We start from the raw sequence: 24,261 nt of genomic DNA, 5'->3' as shown, positions 1-24,261 counted from the left end.
ACACTCACTGGCCACTTTATTAGGTACACCATGCTAGTAAGGGGTTGGACCCCCTTTTGCCTTCAGAACTGCCTCAATTCTTCGTGGCAGAGATTCAACAAGGTGCTGGAAGCATTCCTCAGAGATTTTGGACCATATTGACATGATGGCATCCCACAGTTGGCGCAGATTTGTCGGCTGCACATCCCTGATGCGAATCTCCCGTTCCACCACATCCCAAAGATGCTCTATTGGATTGAGATCTGGTGACTGAGGAGGCCATTTGAGTACAGTAAACTCATTGTCATGTTCAAGAAACCAATCTGAGATGATTCGAGCTTTATGACATGGCGCATTATCCTGCTGAAAGTAGCCATCAGATGTTGGGTACATTGTGGTCATAAAGGGATGGACATGGTCAGCAACAATACTCAGGTAGGCTGTGGCGTTGCAACGATGCTCAATTGGTACCAAGGGGCCCAAAGAGTGCCCAGAAAAAATTCCCCACACCATGACACCACCACCACCAGCCTGAACCGTTGATACAAGGCAGGATGGATCCATGCTTTCATGTTGTTTACGCCAAATTCTGACCCTACCATCCGAATGTCGCAGCAGAAATCGAGACTCATCAGACCAGGCAACGTTTTTCCAATCTTCTACTGTCCAATTTCGATGAGCTTGTGCAAATTGTAGCCTCAGTTTCCTGTTCTTAGCTGAGAGGAGTGGTACCCAGTGTGGTCTTCTGCTGCTGTAGCCCATCTGCCTCAAAGTTCGACGCACTGTGCGTTCAGAGATGCTCTTCTGCCTACCTTGGTTGTAACGGGTGGCAATTTGAGTCACTGTTGCCTTTCTATCAGCTCGAACCAGTCTGCCCATTCTCCTCTGACCTCTGGCATCAACATGGCATTTCCGGCCACAGAACTGCCGCTCACTGGATTTTTTTTCTTTTTCGGACCATTCTCTGTAAACCCTAGAGATGGTTGTGCGTGAAAATCCCAGTAGATCAGCAGTTTCTGAAATTCTCAGACCAGCCCTTCTGGCACCAACAATCATGCCACGTTCAAAGGCACTCAAATCACCTTTCTTCCCCATACTGATGCTCGGTTTGAACTGCAGGAGATTGTCTTGACCATGTCTACATGCCTAAATGCACTGAGTTGCCGCCATGTGATTGGCTGATTAGAAATTAAGTCTTAACACACAGTTGGACAGGTGTACCTAATAAAGTGGCCAGTGAGTGTATATATATACAGTGTATATATATACATATATATATTTATAGTTCATAAAGTTCTACATAGCATAATAGCCGTTAAATCAATTGCCGGCTTCTGGAAAATCATTACAGAACCCAACATTATATGACACATGGTTTACATATAGTAAGTGTTTAATAAATTTATTAGTTTGTGTTAGGAAAAATTTGGAACTCTAGGGGTTAAATTTAAGGATATAAACGCGGAAAAAAATTGCATGGGCTCCCGTGCAATTTTCTCCGCCAGAGAGGGAAAGCCAGTGAGTGAGGGCACATATTAATAGCCTAGGAAGGGACCATGGTTATTGCCCCCCGGCTACAAACATCTGCCCCCAGCCACCCCAGAAAAGGCGCATCTGTAAGATGTGCCTTTCCTGGCACTTAGCCTCTCTCTTCCCATTGCCCTGTAGCGGTGGCATATGGGGTAATAAGGGGTTAATGTCACCTTGCTATTGAAATGTGACATTAAGCCGGGTTAAAAATGGAGAGGTGTCAATAAGACACCTATCCATTATTAATCCTACTGTAGTAAAGGGTTAAAAAGACACACACATTAATTAAAAATTATTTTGATGAAATAATGACACAAATTTTTGACCAAATTTATTATGCTGCCAATCCAACTGAAGCCATCATTCTCCTGTAATAAAAATTTCAAATAAAAAAGCAATAATATCATACCTCTCCGCAGTTCAGTGTGTCCCCCGCTGCAATCCATCACAAGGGGTTAACTAGATTGCCACCGGGACCGATGCTAATGTGACTGACCCGGCTGTAAACCACTGCAGAATGAATTAAATCATGTCTGTGCAGGCTCCAGAGGCTGACCAGAGATGAACTGATTAGCGTGGGAAAGTCTCTGAACTTTTTCCCACGCTCATGAGTTCACCTCAGGTCAGCCGGGGACTCCGCGCAGCCTCAGTGATGTCAGCGGTAGTCACTGAGGCTGCGCTGACTCCCTGTCTGACCCGTAGTGATCTGACTGCATGGGAAAATGTTCAGAAACTTTCCCACACTAATGAGTTCATCTCCAATCAGGTGGGGAGGCTGCGCAGGAAGCTTCTCTGTCATTCCTCCTTGGTTTACAGCCGGGCCGGTCGCATTAGCGACCGCTCCTGGTTGTAAACTATTTCACAAATTTAGATGGATTGCGGCATGGTACAGGTATGATATTGTTGCTTTTTGATTTTTGATTGTTTTTCAGGAGTGCAATGGCGTCGAATCGATTGGGAGTGTAATAAAGATGGAAAAAAATGTACATTAATTTATTTGATTAAAAGTCTTTTTTCTTAATGTCTGTGTGTTTTTTTAACCCCTTCAGACTAGTGTATTAATAATGGATAGGTGTCTTATTGACACCTCTCCATTAGTAACCAGGCTTAATGTCACCTTACAATAGCAGGGTGACATTAACCCTTTATTACCACATATGCCACCGCTACATGGCAGGGGGAAGAGAGCGGGTAATTGCCAGAATTGGGTGCATCTTACAGATGCACCTTTTTCTGTGGTGACTGGGGGCAGATTTTTTTTAGCCCGGGGGGGCAAGAACAATGGTCCCTGCCCTCAATCACTGGCTTGCCCTCTCTGGCGGAGAAAATTGGGCAGGAGCTCCAAAATTTTACACACACACACACACACTGCTAACATTATTAGTGAGGGACATATAAAAAAAACGGATATGCAATGGCTTACTGTATGTAAACCATGTCTCATATCCTGTCGGGTTCTATAATGATTTTACAGATGCCAACAATTGATTTTTCACCTATTCTGCTATCTAGATCTCTATGAAATATAAATATACTGCTCAAAGAAATAAAGGGAACACAAACTGCCTGTTGCAAATGGAACAGTGTTCCCTTTATTTTTTGAGCAGTATATATATATATATGTGTGTGTGTGTGTGTGTGTTTGTGTGTACCTCACTGACATATATATATATATATATATATATATATATATAGAGAGAGAGAGAGAGAGAGAGACTGTATATATGTTTTCGCAAATATTTGAGGCTATGGACCCATTATATGTCCATTTTGCAAGTCAGAGAGAAAATCTCGACGTACGGACGCCATACGGATGTCACACGGATGCTTAGATGCGAGAAAGTCGCATCCTCGCATTGCCAACGGATGACATATGGATCACTGTTCAGGGACCATTTCTGCGATTCTCATCAGTAAAAAACAGACCGTATTTTTATACGTTGTGTGTACTCCAGCCTTATACTAATAGTTGCTAACTACTAGCGTATACCCCTTAGTGGTCTCCCTTAACCTTTCGGATAACATTATTAACCTGCAGATATAGGGTTAATCTGCTAATTAATAGCATCAGAAAGGTGACTGGTTGCATTACTGAAAGCCCGGGTACTGGGAGAAAATTTACTTTTTTCCACCTGGAAGTCACTGACTTTTAGTTATACAGGTGTGCTGGAGTGGCTAAAGTCACCGATCACGACTAATGACTGTTGCCACACTAGCTCAACTGTATAACTGAAAGCCGGCAGCTTCCGGGATCTGTACAGTTCATTTTCTCACTGGAGTTGTGCTTTCAGTACAGTGGCCAGACACCTTTCTAACACAGTTTCTCTTTAAATTAAACTTTGGGGAGGACTCCTAACTTCCAGAACAAAGTCCAGCAAAATTTTGTAGTTTCCTCCATGGTTCGATCTTCAGATAATTTTTTATTTACTTATAAGTAGAGATGAGTGAATTTATATAGATTCGGTTCCGAATACGATCGGACTCGAATATAGTTTTTGCAATAGTCGTCAAAGACAGCCGTACGTCAGTAGAGTCAATGGGAGTAAAAATTACCGAATATGTTCGGAACTGAACATAACACATATTTTCGGCACAAATAGTGTTTGAATATGGCCCGAATATGTCAAAATCAGATTCGGGGCCAAAATCCGAACAAATTCGCTCATCTCTACTTATAAGTCATGGTTACTACTTCAGATTCCTCTTAAAATCATTAATTTGTTCTGTAGGGTGTTTTCAAAGATTCCTCTACAAATTATTTTCTGTGTTTTCTTATTGCATACGTAATAAAATAATGTTAAAAATGTTTTAAAACTCTATGTGGCAATTGTAGGAAAACATTACATGTGTACATGCCCTCAGGGCTTCTTTACACTTCCATGTTTGCAATTTCATACCTTGACAAAAAGAGCAACGTGTCCATATATATTTTTCATTTAAGAACACAATATTATTAGTGTTGTTTTTCCTAAAGACTACAGTGGATCTCAACAAGCAGAATGTAGTAAATCCTTTTCTTACTTCTGCTGGAGGGAACGCAAATGCAACCATTCATCATTTGTTGTCAGCTGTTGCGGCTGAGTAGAATAGTCCTGTTTTAGGATAACCTTTACTGTGTATCACAAAAATTGTGCATACAATGTCCTGTTGTTTATCTATTTTTGTTTCCACACAATAAAAGCCATTTTAAAATGTACTTTAATACTTAAAAGTGGTATTCTCAAGTTGTGTGTTGAGCAGCACACAGCCGTGCAGTCTCCTTACTTCCTGGTTGCTGTGGAGGCACGCACTCCTCCTTGAGTGACAATTCTGCTTTAGTAATCCTGTGGCTGAGCTTATGCTATTGTAACATATTTTACAAATCGCTTAAGGAACGGGCACATTTTTTGTTTTGGAGCTTTTGTTTTTTCCCTGTCTGATTGAATATAGCCTTTGAGGACGTGTTTATTGCGAAACAATTTGTTCTTTTGAATGAAACCAAACCATCCATCCATCCATAATTAAAAGTGTGGCAAAATAGCAAAAAAAGTGTAATTTTGCATTTGTTTTCTTTGTTTCATTTACAGCGTTGATTTTACAGTAAAACTGACCCTGACAATATTATTATTCAGGTTAGTACAATTGTGCAGATACAAAATAAGCAGAGTTTTTTTTTAAATTTAACCCCTTCACCATTTTGGGTTTTTCCGTTTTTGAGTTTTCGTTTTTTGCTTCCAATATTACCAGAGCCATAACTTTTTTAATCTTTCCCTCAAAATGGCCATGTGAGGGCTTGTTTTTTGAAAAATGAGTTGTACTTTTGAATGACACCATTCGTTTTACCATATAGTGTACTGGAAAAGGAGAAAAGAATTCAAAGTGCGGTGAAATTACAAAAAAAAGTGCAATTCCACAATTGTTTTTTTTTTTTTTTTACTGTGTTCACTTAATGCTAAAACTAACCTACCATTATGATTCTTCAGGTCATAACAAGTTCGTAGATACCAAACATGTATAGTTTTTTTTATTTAAATTGGGAAAAAAATCTAAAGTTTGTAAAAAAAAAAAGTTGTCATTTTCTGAGCCCATACCGCCTGCATTTTTCGTGATCTGGGGCTGGGGGTGAGGGCTTATTTTTTGTGGCAGAGCTGACATTTTATTGATACCGTGTTGTTGTAGATATGATCTTTTGATCGCCCGTTATTGCATTTTCATACAATCTTGTGGAGACCAAAAGTAATTCTGACATTTTGATTTTTTTTTTCTCTCGTTATGCTGTTTCCAGATCGGATTCAATCTTTTTATATGTTGATAGGTTGGGTATTTTTTAACACAGCTCTACCAAATATGTGTATTTTTTAACTTTTTTTGAATGGCTTAAATGGGTGATGATTTACACTTTTATATTTTTAAAAACGTTTTTTTACTAGCTTCAAATAGTCTCCATGGGAGACTAGAAGCTGCGATCTTCTGATTACTTGTGCTACACATAGCAGAAATGCTCATCTGCAATGATCGTTCTGCAATGATCGCCGGCCACTGCCATTTTTTGGATATGAGACAGTGTTGGGGCATGTTTTTTGCCCCCCTGAGCCTATGTTTTTACTGCCATCACAATGGTTTATTTAAGATGTTTTGATTGCCAGTTATTACATTTTTTTCTGTTGTTGCCGCTGCCAAAAAACTGCAATTCTGGTGTATTGATTGATTTTTCATTACACCGTTTACCGATGTGATTATCTTATGTTTTGATAGATCAGACTTTTACAAACGCAGTAATCAAATAAGTGTATATTTTTTTCTTAATTTTTAATGGGAGAAATGGATGACTTGAACTTTATAGTTAAAGAAAAATCATATTTTTTAAAACAGTTTATTTACTTTCCACAGTATTTGTTATTCTCCTTTGGGGACTTGAACCTGCGATCATCTAATATAGCAGAAATCATGGTCTCCTATGAATGCCTGCCACAGGCTGGCTTTCACAGGAGAACAGTGTGGACAAACAAAGGGATTTTCAGCAGATCCCTGGCTGTCAGGATCACATTCCAGGAGCGCCACAGATAGGATAAAACAGTGCATCCCCTGTCAGCACACATTAACCCCTTCACAACCTTTGACGTCTCCATGCATCCAGGTAGGTATTTACCGATCTTGAACATATAGATACGTCCAGGCGATTTTGCACATGCAGGAGATGCACCTGCGCAATCCCCACTGGGTGATCAGCTGATTTCACTGCTGAAACCCCGCACTCATTGTCGTCATGACGACATCCAGGTCACATGGCTCTAGCAAGTCACGTAGCTCCTGCATTGCTAAGCTTTACAACTGCGATCAGAGTGCTGAAAGTGAAAGTCCATATTTGACTAAGTAAAAAAGTGAAAAGAAAATGTTGTAAAAATATTTTTTTATAAATCACAAAATTAAGAAAAAAATTTATATATATATATATATATATTTTGTATCCATAAATGGAATAAATGGTGCTATAAAATGTATAATAATAATAATAATAATAATAAATAAATATTTTTATGAAGAAAACAAACAAAATAAGTACAGTTATTTGGTATTGCCGCGTCTGGAACAAGTCACCCTATAAAAATGTCACACTAGTTAACCCCTTCATTGAACACTGTAAAAAGAATTATGCTTTATCATCATACCCCCAAACAAAAAATGAAATAAAACGTGATAAAAAAACTAATGTAAATAAAAATGGCATCACTGAAAATTTCATCTTGTCCCACAAAAAACAAGCCATCATACAGCTCCGTCAGTGGAAAAATAAAAAAGTTATAGCTCTCAGAATAAAACGATGCAAAAAACCCCAATTTTTTTCGATAAACGTTTTTATTGTGCAAAAGAGCCAAAACATAAAACAAATTTAAAAAGATATAAATCTGATATCGCTGCACAATCTTACTGGCCGGAAGACTAAAGTTACCTTGTCAATTTAACCACACGTGGAATGGCATTAAAAAAACAAACAAACAATAAATTCAATTTTTCAAAAAAACTCTGGTAGATTTATGAAAAGCGGCATCAGTGTACTTGTATGCAATCCCTATGACAGAGGGTGTTTCCCTATGCGTGAGCTTTTCAGCATTTGACTCCTGGATTCAAGGTGCTCTGCATCTATAAAGACAATTTCATCGGCCTCATTATAGGGAATCTTCCACCAGGGGTTCCGTCTGAATCATGTATTTCAATAATTTACAAGGAAACCTTTGTTTTACAAGGAAACCTTTTACGCTCAGCGTAAATGGATAAATGTGATTCGAGCCTTACTGCGATTTTTGGAGACAGAATGATCAAATCAACAGCAGGTGAAGAATTGGTTTTATAAAAACAAAAAAGTATATGGCACTCACCAGTGACTTTCGTGAAAAAAGTCCTGGACCCGTTGAAGCGTAGACAAGTGAAACAGCCCTCATCCACCGCATGCCTCGGCACCTAGCATCAACTTCTATAATGTCCTGCTATTGTCTCATGGACTAAAGGACTTTTTTCACGAATGCCACCGGTGAGTGCCGCATACTTTTTTGTTTTTATAAAACCAATTCTTCACCTGCTGTTGATTTGATCATTCTGTCTCCAAAAATCGCAGTAAGGCTCGAATCACATTTATCCATTTACGCTGAGCATTTACACAAAGGTTTCCTTGTAAATTATTGAAATACAGGATTCAGACGGAACCCCTGGCGGAAGATTCCCTATAATGAGGCAGATGGAGGCACTGTGGACACCGTCTGACTTGTCATCCAGCAGTGTTTGTTCTTTTTAGGTGAGCATAAAAGTGCAGTTGTCTACAGTTTTGTGCACTGCTGAAAATAAGGACACTAATGAACAGAGGCCAGACGGAGTCGAAAGTAACTCTGCTGCCTCATTATAGTGAATTAATCTTTTGGGGGTTTCATTTAAATCATATCACTCAGAGATTTAGATGGAAACACAGATATAAGTGCTCAGTGTAGAGCACAGGATAAATGTGATCCAAATTTTTTTTGTGATCCCAATTCATAAAAATAGCGCGTCCGAACTCAGGTCCATCATTTGTCAATGGAAACATAGGAGGCTTCCACATTACTGGTAGCACAAACATTCTGGAAAATCGAAATGGCTCCTTGCCCCCCCAAAAGAAATTCTGCAAATTCTGCTCTGCCAAAACCAAATGCTTCCTCCATTCTGAAGCCCAATGTGCTTCAACCACATTTAATGTCCACATTTTTGGCATTTCCATAGCGATGAGAGCCCGCCTAATTTATGGGCACATGTCTCCAGAAGCACGAGCTGGGAAATACAATGTACTGGGAACTACAACGTACTGGTGAAAACATACTGGAGACTACAGCATACTGAGGACTACAGCATACTGAGGACTACAACAGCAGTTTGCAATTTTCACTCAGCAACATCCACTGCTTCTTGTTTCTGTAAAACAATCATGGAGTCAAAATCATCATTGCACATTTAAATAAATTCCCAAAGGAGTATAATTTCCAAAGTGATGTCACTTAAAGGGGAATTCTGCTCTTCTAGCACTTAGGGGCTCTGTAACAGAGTTCATCATAAGTTGTTAAGGGGTTAAGTGACACATCGCAGAACCACAGAGCTCAGTGATTGGCTCAAGTGGGGATGTAAGCTGTCAATTTAGCATCACCAATGCAGCCAAAATGAGGAGGTGATACTGAAGAGGGTGAGTACTAACTGTCTTTGTTATATTATATGGTCCTTTTTCCTAAAAGTCAGCTCTCTTTTAAAGGGGTTGTCAGCCGCCGATAGCTGTACCCTATTAAAATGAATAGGGGGTGGAAGTGCAGCACCCATCCCTGGCCACTATTTTGTCAACAAAGCTGTGCTATACAGCTCCGCAGTTGAGCACTACTGGCCGCTGCCAACACCAGGAACAGCTGATGGGCTGGGGTGACCCCACTGATGACCGATTGATTATCTACAATTGAAATCAGAAGTTTACATACACTACTTAAAAAGACACATATGCATGCTTTTCTCAATATCTTACATGAAATCAGAATAAACCTTTCCTGTTTTAGAACAACTAGGATTACCATAATTATTAATATTTGCCAAATGCCAGAATAATGAGAGAGAATGTTTTAAGGCATTTTTATTAGTTACTGAAAAGCCAAAAGTTTACACACATTTCATAAGTAATTGGTACCATTGCCCTTAAACTGAATGACTTGGGTCAAACGTTTGGGACATCTTTCCACAATCTTCTCACAATAGTTGGTTGGAATTCGGGCCCATTCCTCCTGACAAAAGTGGTGTAACTGATCCAAGTTTGTAGGTCATCTTGCTTGCACTTGCCTTTTCAGGTTTGCTCATAATTTTTCAATATGAATGAGATCAGAGATTTGTGATGGCCACTCCAAAACATTGACTTTGTTATCCTTAAGTCACTTTGTTACCATTTTGGCAGTATGCGTCAGGTCATTGTCCATTTTGAAGACCCATTTCTGCCCAAGCTTTAACATTCCGGCTGATGTCTTGAGATGTTACTTCAGTATTGCCACATAATCTTCTCTTCTCATGATGCCATCTATTTTGTGAAGTGCACTAGTCCCTCCTTTAAATAAGCACGTACATCAAAGTTTTTATCCTATTAATGTATTGCAGTTATCATATTATATAGCACTGTGTACTTACACTTGCTCATTTAGCCCTTCTACCCAGCTAATTCTTCTCTTTTCCATTAGGTCTATGACATCGCGTGATTTAAAACTGACTAGCTGAATCCTTCTAAGATCTATGTGGAAACGGAAGGTCAGCTTTCTCTGTATGAGTCATAAGTCACTGTAAAAATCCCTGGAAGGGAGAAGAGCAGAGAAAGTGAGTTTAAGGGCCTGTCACACTAAGCGATATTGCTAGCAATATCGCTATAACTTGTGACGTTATAGCGATATTGCTAGCGATATCGCTGTGTGTGATACTTACCTATGACCGGCTCACCCGCTGGTTATCGCTGATCGCGCGAGAATGTCCAGGACTGTTTCTCGTTGTCAGCTTCCTGCGGCGCTTTCTGTGGAGAGACGAGTGACGAGCGTGGAGCCAGGTGGGAGGACGCAGGATCGCCTAGTGTGACAGGTAAGTAGCGACCCCTGACCGCTGTGATGTCACTGGTGAGATCTGCCTGTGTGGCAGCTCACTAGCGACCACTTAGTGATGTACCAGCGATCCTGACTGCGTCATATCGCTGGTCAGGATCGCTGGTACATCGCTAAGTGTGACAGTACCTTAAGAGTTAACGAGGGGAATGATAAGTTCATGGACAAGAAACTTCCTGTTTCTACATAGAGCAGATAAAAGTGAAGAATTAGCAGGGTAGAAATGCAAAATGAACAATTGTAAGTACACAGTGCTATATAATATAATGACAGCAATATATTTAGAGGATTTAAACTTTGATGGGATATCTTCTTTAAATAATGAACATTTTGTCATTTTCACTGTAAATTTAACAAATGCAAACTGAAATCATCACATTTCAGGAGGTGATTAAGCAAAAGCAGTGACTTTTCCAGTGTCATTTTAGCAATCAGCATCACAGTGATTTCTTCTTTCTCTTCCAGGATGAAAAGAATCAAGTTCTGATTACAAATGCGTGGCTACAGATTGTAAGTGGCATAGTTTTATGTAATTAGCTTTTTTTTAATTCATTAAATTACTTTCCAGGTTTTATTTATCTAGGTAATTACATACTACTGGTGAATTAGAAAATTGCAGTACAATTAAAAATCATATTTAATCACAGTCTAGCTTTTTTTAGGTTCATTGGCATAGTAAAGCAATTGAAATAATAATCTAATAATAATCTATAATTGAGATTGCGTTTTGTTACGTAATTGTTTTATATCTTGATTGAATGTTAGACTATGTAATTTATATATCATGACATTTTTATGCTGTCAAAAATAAGCCCAAAAGGTCACGGTTTAAAGAGGTTGTCCAGTTTAAAATGAAAAGTCTGCAGTTACTCTGTGTGACTGCAGACTTATCAATTCCCCCAGAACAAGCACTGTGCACTGCAAGGATTCGCTGGTTTCTGAGCCAGGAACAGCGGTGATGGATGTGATATGCATATTTCCAGTCAGAGCCTGACTAGTGGGTACGGTCTCCCTCCATACACTTGTATAGAGTGAGACTGCACCCACTAGATGGCAGCGCCTATTTCACTAGACGGGGTACGGACTCACTTGATTCAAGTGTATTGAGAAGGCTTCACCGCCGTTCTTGGCTCAGAAACCAACAAATCCTCGCAGCACACAGTGCGTGCGCTGGGGGGACTTATAAGTCTGCAGTCACACAGAGTGACTGCAGACCAGACAACCCATTTAAATCACATTAGGTTCCAATTTCCTCCTGTTCTCAAGATGGCCGCAGCACTGGTTTTGGGATTGCTGCCGTAAGTTAAACCATGCATTCCTTGCCTTTTCTGTGTTGCGAGGTAAGAATTGCAGATGAGGCAAGGTTTAGACTATCTATCGCACTCTCCATGCCACTTTGTCAGTCAGCAAAATAAAGGGTATTAGTTAGGGGGACTATGCATGTTTATTTATTTATTATGCTTTGCTTATATAGCGCTATCATATTCTGCAGCACTTTACATACATTATCATCACTGTCCTCACAATCAAGATTCCCTATCAGTATGTCTTTGGAGTGTGGGGAGGAAACCGAAGAACCCAAAGAAAACCCATGCAAACAGGGAGAGAACATACAAACTCCTTACAGATGGTGTCCTTGGTGTGATTTGAATCCAGGAATCCAGCAATGCCGCAATGCTAACCACTGAGCCACCGTGCTGCCCACTTTTAAGTCCCAGGGTAAATGGTCACTGTAATTAAAAGTAGTGAAGTCCCACAGACAGTGAATGGAGTAGAGGTCAAACATGCATGACACTGCTCCATTCTCTGCCTGATTCTCAGGTTCCACAACCACGATCTCGGGTTCCTGGTGGATACTAGCCTTTGGACTATTAGTGATCATTAAGTAATGGCAGATCAAATGGATAGGTGATAACTTAAGCCCCCATCACACACAGCGATCTCGCTAGCGAGATCGCTGTTGAGTCACAAGTTTTGTTACGCATCAGCGTTCTCACCAGCGAGATTGCTGTGTGTGAAACTGACCAGCGACCGGCCCCCCTGCCGGGTATTGCTGATCGTCCTGGAATGGCCAGGACATTTTTTTGATCGCTGGTCTCCCGCTGGCCAGCACGCATCGCTGCGTGTGACAGGAGGGAGACCAGCGATCAGCGAGCAGGAGATGGTAACTAAGGTAAACAGAGGGTTTCTAAGCAGCGCACAGCGCTTAGAAACCCGATGTGTACCTTAGTTACCAGCGTGATGGTGCAGGAAGCTGGTAACCAAGGTACACATCGGGTTTCTAAGTGCCGCGCGCCGCTTAGAAACCCGATGTGTTCCTTGGTTACCAGCTCCCTGCACCATCGCGCTGGTAACTAAGGTACACAGTGGGTAACTAAGCGACGTGCGTTGCTTGATACCCCCGTGTCGCTGGTGCTGATCGCTGGTGAAGCTGCCTGTTAGGCAGCTCACCAGCGATCATGTAGCGACACACCAGCGATCCTGACAAGGTGATATCGTTGTCGGGATTGCTGGTGGGTCGCTATGTGTGACGGGGCCCTTAATGATTTGGAAATAATCCTTTTATCTTAGGAGGTGCAATTGCTGCAGTCATAATGATAAAGCTAAGATGTGCCCTCAATACTAACGTCTGAAATTGGACAAATTTGAAGAGCACCAATCAATAGGATTAATTTAGTAAAAAAAAATATTGGTTTGTGCCACCATATTCCAAAATTTGTTTTTATATTACCATCAATGTAGCTTTACTGGGACTTCTTTTTGCCCATCAAGCTGTCAGTTTTCTTGATGTCAATTTGCGCTACATATAGATTGCTTTCTAGTGCATTTTTTTAGGGAGGTGCAGTGACAAAAAAAAATTCTGTCATTTTGATTTTTTCCCTTTGTAGCATCTACTGTAAAGTTGGAAGCAGGAACGTGGGATGCAGTGACGGGACACAGGCAGAGCAAGGGTTAACAGGTTTATTTACAGGGGAAATACTCCATACAGGGCGGTAAAGAATTAAACAGTATTGAAGGCAACTGTATTAAAGGCACAGTACAACACAACGGTTCAAATATTCGCAAACGTATTAGGAAGTCAATACTGCAGCTCCTGTTGAGAACTCAATGGTGCCGGCCACAGCCGACGCAGTGTCCTCATTAATGGGGTAAAGCAGGCAATAATACCCCCGTCTTCTGGTGACAGTGGTCTGTCTCCGGTACCTTCCACTGTCCCTAGTCCATATACAGTAGTTTCCTACAAAGGTAAGGGCCATGACTACTGTCTAAGGGTATGTGCACACATTGCGGATTTGTGTGCGGATTTTTCTGCATGTAATCTGCAGAATCCACAGGTCAAAATGCCTGTGTTTTACCTCCAGAAAATATGGGAAGCAAGGTGTGCCACAGTCCGCGCTGCTGAGTCCACAAAATCACCTGGGATGCAAGATGTTGTAACAAAGTACTTCTTTATTCCTTCCTACGCGTTTCGGCGCCCTTCCTGGCACCTTCCTCAGGGATATCCCTGAGGAAGGTGCCAGGAAGGGCGCCGAAACGCGTAGGAAGGAATAAAGAAGTACTTTGTTACAACATCTTGCATCCCAGGTGATTTTGTGGACTCAGCAGCGTGGACTGTGGCACACCTTGCTTCCCATATTTTCTGGCAGTTTTTCCACGTTGGAGTGGTCGGTGGAAGTCCTGCAGCAGCTGATACTGTGTTATGTCTTCAAGCCAGTTGTGGGTCACACAACTGGAATAGGTGAGTGGAACTGCATTACACCACTCACATTGTAGTGTCACTAGTGATAGGGCACTATTGCGCCTCTTGTTCCCCCACCCTTTCTGTGTTTTACCTTGGATTTACTGCGGATTTAGTGTAGATTTCACCTGCGTTTTTACACCTGCGGATTCCTAGAATGGAATAGGTGTAAAAACTCTGCGGAATCCCCACAAAAAATTGACATGCTGTGGAAAATAAACCACTGCGTTTCCGTGCGGAATTTTCCGCAGCGTGTGCACAGCGGTTTTTGTTTTCCATAGGATAACATGGTACTATACATCCCTTGGAAAACTGCTGCAGATCCGCAGGGCCAAATCTTCTGCGGATCAGCAGACGAATCCGCAACGTGTGCATATACCCTAAGCTTGACGAGACTCCTGCACAACTCTCCTCACAGTCTGGGTCAAGCGAGCCCAAAGTGGCTGACGGTAAAAGGGGTCACAATCTGGTATGGGCACCACGTGGCTCAGAAGTTGTTTAACGGCACGGTCAAGGTTCAAGGGTCTGTCCAGTCCTCGATCACATGTATGGGGCACATGTGCTATACTCACGGACACGGAGCGTTCTGTGCCTTGCTTTCTGACAATCAATGGACTCACGCTGTACGCCCCTTTCTCTCTGGTCCCCGCTGTTGATGACGGACGACAGCTGGCACTAGCTTGCACACTGCCGATTTTCTCATGACTTGGCACTTCTCTCTCTGGCTGCTGCATGGCTGGCTCAGCTCTACTTAGTGTGCATGTCTCAGCTCTATGTACACAGCTCGGCTCTGCTTTGCACTACTCCGCAGCAGTCTCTATCTCTCTGCCGTGCTACTGTAGACGCTTGGCTCTGCAGGTGACGGTGCTCCTTCTATGCGACCCCTCGCAGCATCAGTACTCCGTGCAGGGGGCAAGGGAAACAGAGCACGCTGCTGTGTCCTGGCGCCAAACTGCTCTACTTCACACGCTTTCTCCTTTTATCTCCCTGCTGCTGCGCGCCCTTTTCTGGCTCTCCCCACCCTCTTCTGTCAGCAGGAAACCCCGTCTGTCTCATGCTAACCTCATGCAGCAGGGGAAGGTTTGTCCCACTCAGGCTTCCCCCCGGGAACAATGGATGTAGCCTTTCTAGTTCCGAACCCGGCATGCAGGCACCCGAGGTCCGGTCTATCTCCTTACACTACCATATGAGTCGATTAATTTTAGATTTTAATAGACCAGACTTTTATGAATTCGGAGATATCAAATATATATATTTTTTAATTTCTTCATTTTTAATTGCAGAAAATAGGGGTGATTAAATTTTTTTTTTTTTTTTTACTTTCTTTTTTCAATCCCCTTAGGACGTGAATCATTGTTCCTTCAATCGCTTATATTATACATTTAATCACACAAAAAAAGTCCTAAATGTAGTTATAATCCCTAATCAAATGGGACACATCCCCTACAAAATCTAATAAATCACACAAAATTCTTCCTCCCACCAAGAAATACAAGGGGATGTTGATAAAATTATTTCCTTTTTTCAAATATCAAAATCAATAATTAAAAAGAAAGGATACTGATTTTACAAAAATGCAGGGACATTACACCATGGAGTGCCGACAGTGCAAACAACAAAAAAAGCTATACATGACAGCAATCCCACAAAATGAGATTGTAAAATCCACTGAAAAAAGCACCATTCATATTATCATTGTACTATCATTAGATGTGGGGGGTTATACTAATACATACCCTTATCCTACAAAAAACTCCTCATATATAAAGTACATCACACCATGACGATGAATATAACGGCCATATGTTTTTTAAAGATAAAATGCATCTCTATCAAAGGGGCATGGTATAAATCAGTGCATAAAGTGAACAGAATGTATGAACTACAACATAAACACTAGCCAAAAATAAATCCGTGTATATGTGAGATGTACTACTAAGAAAGATGCATAGCACCTAACAAATATATTTCTCTCATGAGGACATGAGAAAAAATGTGCCTATATCAGGGCCAGAGGGACGCCAGGAGTTTCCACGTGCACCTCATAGGAAATAGTTTTTGCCTTTCATTTGCAGCATGATTAGTGATACCGCTATGCACTTCATATAGAGGCCATTGTGGCCCTGATATAGGCACATTTTTTCTCATGTACCCATGTGATAAATATATTTGTTAGGTGCTATGCATCTTTCTTAGTAGTACATTTCACATATACAGGGATTTATTTTTGGCTAGTGTTTATGTTGCAGTTCATACTTTTTGTTCACTTTATGCATTGATTTATACCATGCCCCTTTGATAGAGGTGCATTTTATCTTTAAAAAACATATGGTCGTTATAGTCATCGTCATGGTGTGATGTACTTTATATATGAGGAGTTTTTTGTAGGATAAGGGTATGTATTAGTAGGTTTTAGGAAGTTTCGCCCCCAGCATTTCGCCCCCAGCATTTCGCCCCCAGCAGTTCGCCCCCAGGTACACTTCGCCCCCGAATATTTCGCCCCCAGCATTTCGCCCCCAGGTTGTTTCGCCCCCGCACATTTCGCCCCCGCACATTTCGCCCCCAGCAGTTCGCCCCCGGATGTTTCGCCCCCGGATGTTTCGCCCCCGGATGTTTCGCCCCCAGCAGTTCGCCCCCGGATGTTTCTCCCCCAGCAGTTCGCCCCCGGATGTTTGGCCCCCGGATGTTTCGCCCCCAGCAGTTCGCCCCCGGATGTTCCGCCCCAGCAGTTCGCCCCCGGATGTTTCTCCCCCAGCAGTTCGCCCCCAGCAGTTCGCCCCCGGATGTTTGGCCCCCAGCAGTTTGCCCCCGGATGTTTGGCCCCCGGATGTTTGGCCCCCGGATGTTTGGCCCCCAGCAGTTCGCCCCCGGATGTTTCGCCCCCAGCAGTTCGCCCCCGCATGTTTCGCCCCCAGCAGTTCGCCCCCGGATGTTTCGCCCCCAGCAGTTCACCCCCAGCAGTTCGCCCCCGCATGTTTCGCCCCCAGCAGTTCGCCCCCAGCAGGTCACCCCCGGATGTTTCGCCCCCAGCAGTTCACCCCCGGATATTTCGCTCCCAACAGTTCGCCCCCGGATGTTTCGCCCCCAGCAGTTTGCCCCCGGATGTTTCGCCCCCAGAAGTTCGCCCCCGGATGTTTCGCCCCCAGCAGTTTGCCCCCGGATGTTTCGCCCCCAGCAGTTCGCCCCCAGCAGTTCGCCCCCAGCAGTTCGCCCCCAGATGTTTCGCCCCCGGATGTTTTGCCCCCAGCAGTTCGCCCCCAGCAGTTCGCCCCCGGATGTTTCGCCCCGGATGTTTCGCCCCCAGCAGTTCGCCCCCGGATGTTTTGCCCCAAGCAGTTCGCCCCCCGTCCCCGGATGTTTCGCCCCCAGCAGTTCGCCCCCGGATGTTTCGCCCCCAGCAGTTCGCCCCCGGATGTTTCGCCCCTGGATGTTTCGCCCCCTGTCAGTTCGTCCCCAGCAGTTCATCCCTGGATGTTTTGCCTCTAGCAATTTGCTCCTGGATCTTTCGCATCCGGGAAAGACCTGCCTGAACTGAACATTGGCAGGTTTGCTTATCACTAATAATACACCATATGAGTCTAAGATATACAATTCTGATCAAATTAGTTTTTTTATTCTCAAACTTTGTTTTCTAGATGAGTAATTTTACAAACAGACAGGAAAATAGTAGGATTTCATTGGTTACTAAGTAGGTCGTGCCCCCTTGGGAGCAGAACGGATCCTGGCTCCCTATGATACATTCAGGGCTGCTTGTTCACAGCCCTCTGCAAAGCTCCCCTTCACCCTCCGCTCATGTGCTCTGTCCTGGACAAGAGGAGGGCTCCCCCCTGCCTGTGTAAAGCCGTTACAGGACGGAACACATAGGGGGGGCTTTGCAGAGGGCTGTAAACCAGCAGCCCTTTATACATCATAGGGAATATATTGTTAGCTGCATGCTCCTGTGCAGCCACACCCTCTAGAGTCCATCCACAAGTACTGCTACTAAGGAGAAACAACCTCCTTAGCAACCACTGAAATCCTGCAGCACATGGAGCTTTAACTTGGATGAGACTTTTCACACAGAAGTGAAGCTGCTGGAAGGTCTCCTTTGGAAATGAATATCATGGGCACAGGTACTATAACATAACATGTTTTTTGCAGAGTTATGCTTTAACTGTATATATCAAAACTGTTTTAACAAGAAACATAAAAAGGTATAGAGGGGAAGGATTAGAGAAAAAGAGAAAATACAAATTGCAGGTTATAATGCTTGAATTATTTTACAGCTAAAAACACTGCTCTCAAAACATACAATATGTGACCATGAACTAAAAATCAAGCTGTAGGCAATGCCTCTCAGATAATCCATCAAGCTTCTATTATCGAAATCTTGCACGATACGTTTAACCCTTGCTGAAATTGCAGCATACTTTTTGTTTCTTGCAGCGATGGGATTTCCTGCTATTATCTGAATAATTTCAAAACTATGGAGCTCTTGCTGATGTTTCAGACAGTTAATGAACCGGTATATATTTTGGAAAAGAGTACCACATGTTTCTCGAAAGCTACGGTGCCATCCTTCGACATCATTATTTGTTCGCTGTTGATCATTCAATGTTCGTTCATACACATTCCAGAATTGAACTGGAAACAAAGGTGCTTGACGTCCTCTGCGAGTCATTCAACCAATATACGTATCTTCATAATAGCTGGCAATGGGTATGGCTTCTTGTGGAAAGTCAGGATCTTCCACCAATTCTTCAAATGATTGCACAACATTCTGTGGTGGTAGAAAGGCCAGGGCAGGTATCATGCGTATCCAACGGGCAAATTCATGGTCACCTTGGTATTGCATCTTGAGTCCTTCATTTTGAACTTTACGCCAAACCGACTGTGATAGGTGGAAAAAGCAACCAGTCTTCACAAGGTTGGGGAATTCACTTTCAAATGCCTGTATTGCAGCTAGTTCAAAATCCAACATCAGGTTGTCTGGCTGCAGTCCAGGCTGCAAGTTCTTCAGCTCTTGCAGCAACCTCTGGTATGTAGAACGGCTCTTGTCTGTCAGCAAGGTGTACACTACAGGAACGACAAGGCCGCTGTGGACTACATCGATTGTGTAAAGTTGCTTAAACAAGGCTGGTGTAGTGAAAAACATGCTATCAGCAAACCACTCTTTACTTTGTGCCAGTAGATGGAGATTGTCTCTTGTTCCAAATATCAACATACGGCTGTGTCCATTTCCTAATTTAAAATGAAAGTATTAGTAGAGGAAATAACAGGAAAAGTGTAACAAGCAGCAGACAGAGTTTTGGGATAAATTCACAAAAAAAATATCCTAATCAGAAGACTCTGTTCATATCTCACATTAAATACTCACATTTTGCTCCAGATTTTCTGATTTCATAATAAAAAAACTGAAGCAAAATCTAGTGTGAAGGGGCCAACCAATAGTTTTTTACAACATATATTGTCCCAGTGGAAAATTATATATTTTTGTTTAAAATTAAAATTACTTCCAAACTTGAAATAGGTCACATTTTTAGGGTACCTTTAGACCCTTCAACTAGACGGCCGTTCAGCACGGCCGATCGCCACTATGCTGAACGGGCCGTCTAGTTGACAGCCGCATCCAGATGCGGCGTGCGGCTGGACGTCTGAATGAACGACTGGGCGGTCCGCCCGCCTGAATGGGGCATTCCATTCAGGCGGATGGGCACGCTAGCCGTCGGGTGGGCAGCGCGGACGTTCGTGACGTCCGCGCTGCCTATGCTGTCTCATTGAGAGGATTGTGCAGGACGCAAAAAAACGCCAGTAAAATCACCAGTGTGCTTTTGGCCTAAGGCATAACTGAATGGTCCATTAGGCTGGGGTCATATGCAGCATTAATGTGTAAATCCCATCCACATGCTGATGAAAAAATTTTGTTTACAAAAAAAAAACATGCAGTGCAGCATGTCAATGTATGCTGCCATTAAACAAACAAAATTCCAGCCATTCAGACAAGGGGCTGAAATCCTGCACTAAAACCTGCACCTAAATCCATAGAGTTAAGTGAAGATTTTGATACAGAATTAGGGTACCACAATAGTGGCCACAATTGCAGGCACAAATAGATTCCTGTGGGATCTGCAATTGGTCCCGCAATTACAGCCGCTGCGGAGATGCCGCTCCGCAATCCCCTTCCGTCAGTGGGCACGAGGCCTCAGGCTTTATCCAGACAAGCTGGATTTACAGCCTGAAACCCACCCTTTCATGTCTATGGTGCGGGTTACGGGCGGATTCCGGCCGGGGCCGGAAAACGCCCCACCGGAAAATAGCTTCAAAGCTATTTTCCGGCGGATCCCGGAAGGAATGGGAATGCTTCACTGCCCTGCACTCACCACTGACCGCTCACACAGGGTTAATGCCAGCGTTAACGGATCGCGGTGTACCGCACTCCGTTAACGCTGCTATTAACCCTGTGTGACCAACTTTTCGCTATTGATGGTGCCTATGCAGCATCAATAGTGAAAAGATGTAATGTTAAAAATAATAATGATAAAAAAAAGTTATTCTCACCCCCTCCAATGTCGAGCTGTCCTCCGCGCCTCTATCCAATGCACACCATCCAGGACCTGCGATGATGTCACGGTCATGTGACCGCGACATCATCGCAGGTCCTACGCTCAGACCGGAAGCCACCGCCAGCACTGCAGAGAGGCGCGAGGACTTCAGGGCCCGTGGCTGAGGTGAGTATATCTTTATTATTTTTTTTAAACACGAATATAGTGCCCACATTCCTAGACTACGTGGACAGTGCAATATACTACGTGACCAGTGCAATATACTACGTTGGCTGGCCAATATACTATGTACGCTGTGTAATTTACTATGTGCGCTGTGCAATTTACTACGTGGACTGTGCAATTTACTATGTGCGCTGTCCAAAATACTACGTCGGCTGTCCTATATACTACGTGGCCTGTACAATGTACTACGTGGACTGTCCAATATACTACATAACCTGTGCAACATACCACGTGGCTGTGCCTTCTAGAATACCCGATACATTAGAATCGGGCCACCATGTAGTATATTCAAAATTGGCAATCTTCTTAGCGATTTTCCAGTGCTTAGCACTTGGGAAAGTGGCTACTGTGAAAGCGGTCTTAGGGCTAAAACACAAGGCCAAAATTCCCTGCCTAATTTGGGGCCGAAACATCTGGGGGCAAAAAGCAGGGGGCGAAACATCCGGGGCGAACTGCTGTGGGCGAACTGCTGGGGACGAAACATCCGGAGGCGAACTGCTGGGGGCAAAACATCTGGGGGCGAACGGCTGGGGATGAAACATCCGGGGGCGAACTGCTGGGGGCGAAACATCCGTGGGTGAAACATCCGGGGGCGAACTGCTGGGGGTGAAACATCCGGGGGCGAACTGCTGGGGGCGAACTGCTGGGGGCGAAACATCCGGGGGCGAACTGCTGGGGGCGAAACATCCAGGGGCGAACTGCTGGGGGCGAAACATCCGGGGGCGAACTGCTGGGGGCGAAACATCCGGGGGCGAACTGCTGGGGGTGAATCATCCGGGGGCGAAACATCCGGGGGAACTGCTGGGGGCGAAACATCCGGGGGTGAACTTCTGGGGGCGAAACATCCGGGTACGAACTGCTGGGGGCGAACTGCTGGGGACGAAACATCCGGGGGTGAACTGCTGGGGGCGAACTGCTGGGGGCGAAACATCCGGGGGCGAACTGCTGGGGGCGAACTGCTGGGGGCGAAACATCCGGGGGCAAACTGCTGGGGGCGAAACATCCGGGGGCGAAACATCCGGGGGCGAACTGCTGGGGGCGAAACATCCGGGGGCGAACTGCTGGGGGCGAACTGCTGGGGGCGAAACATCCGGGGCGAACTGCTGGGGGCGAAACATCCGGGGGCGAAACATCCGGGGGCGAACTGCTGGGGGAGAAACATCCGGGGGCGAAACATCCAGGGGCGAACTGCTGAGGGCGAAACATCCGGGGGCGAACTGCTGGGGGTGAAACATCCGGGGGCGAAACATCCGGGGGCGAACTGCCGGGGGCGAAACATCCGGGGGCGAACTGCTGGGGGCGAAATGTGCGGGGGCGAAATGTGCGGGGGCGAAACAACCTGGGGGCGAAATGTTCGGGGGCGAAGTGTACCTAGGGGCGAACTGCTGGGGGCGAACTGCTGGGGGCGAAACTTCCAACTCCCGTATTAGTATAACCCCCCACATCTAATGATAGTACAATGATAATATGAATGGTGCTTTTTTCAGCGGATTTTACAATCTCATTTTGTGGGATTGCTGTCATGTATAGCTTTTTTTGTTGTTTGCACTGTCGGCACTCCATGGTGAAATGTCCCTGCATTTTTGTAAAATCAGTATCCTTTCTTTTTAATTATTGATTTTGATATTTGAATAAAGGAAATAATTTTATCAACATCCCCTTGTATTTCTTGGTGGGAGGAAGAATTTTATATTATACATTGCAGTACCACAGCATTGTATATAGTGAAAATCTCAGTCTACTATGACGCTCAGCGTATGGCTATGATTGCATTGTGGGGGACTGATAAAAGCCAGTGTATGCAACTAATCATGCCATTAAAACACCGCTGTCAGAATTAAATGGTTAAAAGCAATGATCGAAGCTGAGCATTGGTCTCTTCTGCAAGACACCAATGCTGGCTATGTAATGCATCCCCATGATTGTTTTTCCCTTGAAGCTTACACTTATATGTCTTTATAAGTTACTATATCTTTTAAGGTTCATGCAAATGGCAGAACCCTTTACGAGGAGCAAGTACGACAAAGACTGAAAGCTTCATTCTAGAAGCAATGTTTAGAAGAGTGCCTCTACATATGGAGTAAAATAGAGCTACAGAATATAAGAAAACAGGCCTTTGTATACTTTTCATAAAATTGGTAGTGTTTGGATCTCTGTGCCTACAGTATATGGATGGCAATTATGGCTCTCAAATAGCCCATTTATAATATGTCAGCGCTGGAGCAAATGTGGCGCCCCTCTGGGTTCAGTCGCCACAGAGGTACTGTGGTCCTGAGGTGTGGTACCCCACCATCCAGGTAAGTTGGAGACACCTGACCACACTCCAACACCTGCACCCCACACCACAAAGTAGTGTAGCAAAGCACTTTAGCGGCTCCCTGCTTGGAGTGTAGCATAGCACCTCTTGGTGGCTCCCTGCTTGAAACACGAAACGTGCTGGGAGGCGGGTGGAGTTAGTTCACATAAAAGAGTGGGAAGAGTTGAGTCAGTCAGTCAGTCTTTCATTCAATCAGTGAGTGAGGATGTAGAAGGACAGAGTGTGAGACAGAGAAGATCCCCGGGAGAGGGATAGAAGAAGGAAGTGCTGCAGCAGGCCACAGTGATCTGGGTCTGCTGGCCCAGGAAAGAGACTGAGAAAGGAAACTTGATTCTCCATTGGGAAGAAGGATTAGTACGGAACGTGAGGAGAATAAGAGAACAAGGACCAGGGTTAGAGGAGAACCCTTTTTAAGTTCTAAGCGCAAGGCCGGGGTCTGGTCCCTGAGGTTGTACGGATACTAATGGTCCTGCAGCAGACACCGGAGGAATAGAAGTAGTGACCACTTTATTCCCACACAAAACTTGGGGGCACAACAGCAAAATATTAGTGAGCCGGGACTTAGTAGCAAGGAGTCCCTGAAGCAGGCTACAGCTGTCTGCTGTACAAGTAGAGTTCACAGGAACATCTGACAAGAGGAACTCCAGTGTAACTCAGTACTAGGAGTACTTCACTCTAAGGCGCTATAAGAGGAGATGTTCAGAAAAGGCACATATATTGGCGGAGTGTTGGAAAGGAGTACTTCATCTTGCCTGGAAGTTAGCTGAGCTCCTGACCTGGAGGACACGGCACGGATGCAGGCACCTGTACCTGCAA

The 24,261-nt window shown here is 43.9% G+C and overlaps 1 protein-coding gene across 1 annotated transcript in view; it reads left to right on the top strand.

The window, feature by feature from the left end:
* The window catches only part of LOC141047209 (neuronal acetylcholine receptor subunit alpha-7-like), a 373,011-nt gene that overhangs the window by 75,739 nt on the left and 273,011 nt on the right, over positions 1-24,261 (top strand). The window contains exon 3 of the mRNA XM_073542164.1: positions 11,088-11,132. Within this exon, the coding sequence (XP_073398265.1) occupies positions 11,088-11,132 (45 nt within the window). The remainder of the gene's footprint in view (positions 1-11,087; positions 11,133-24,261) is intronic.

Source organism: Dendrobates tinctorius, unplaced genomic scaffold (assembly GCF_039654945.1).
Source record: "Dendrobates tinctorius isolate UK_male_01 unplaced genomic scaffold, ASM3965494v1 ptg000011l, whole genome shotgun sequence".
Classification (NCBI taxonomy): Eukaryota; Metazoa; Chordata; class Amphibia; order Anura; family Dendrobatidae; genus Dendrobates; species Dendrobates tinctorius.
This window is presented reverse-complemented; position numbering and strand designations above follow the sequence as displayed.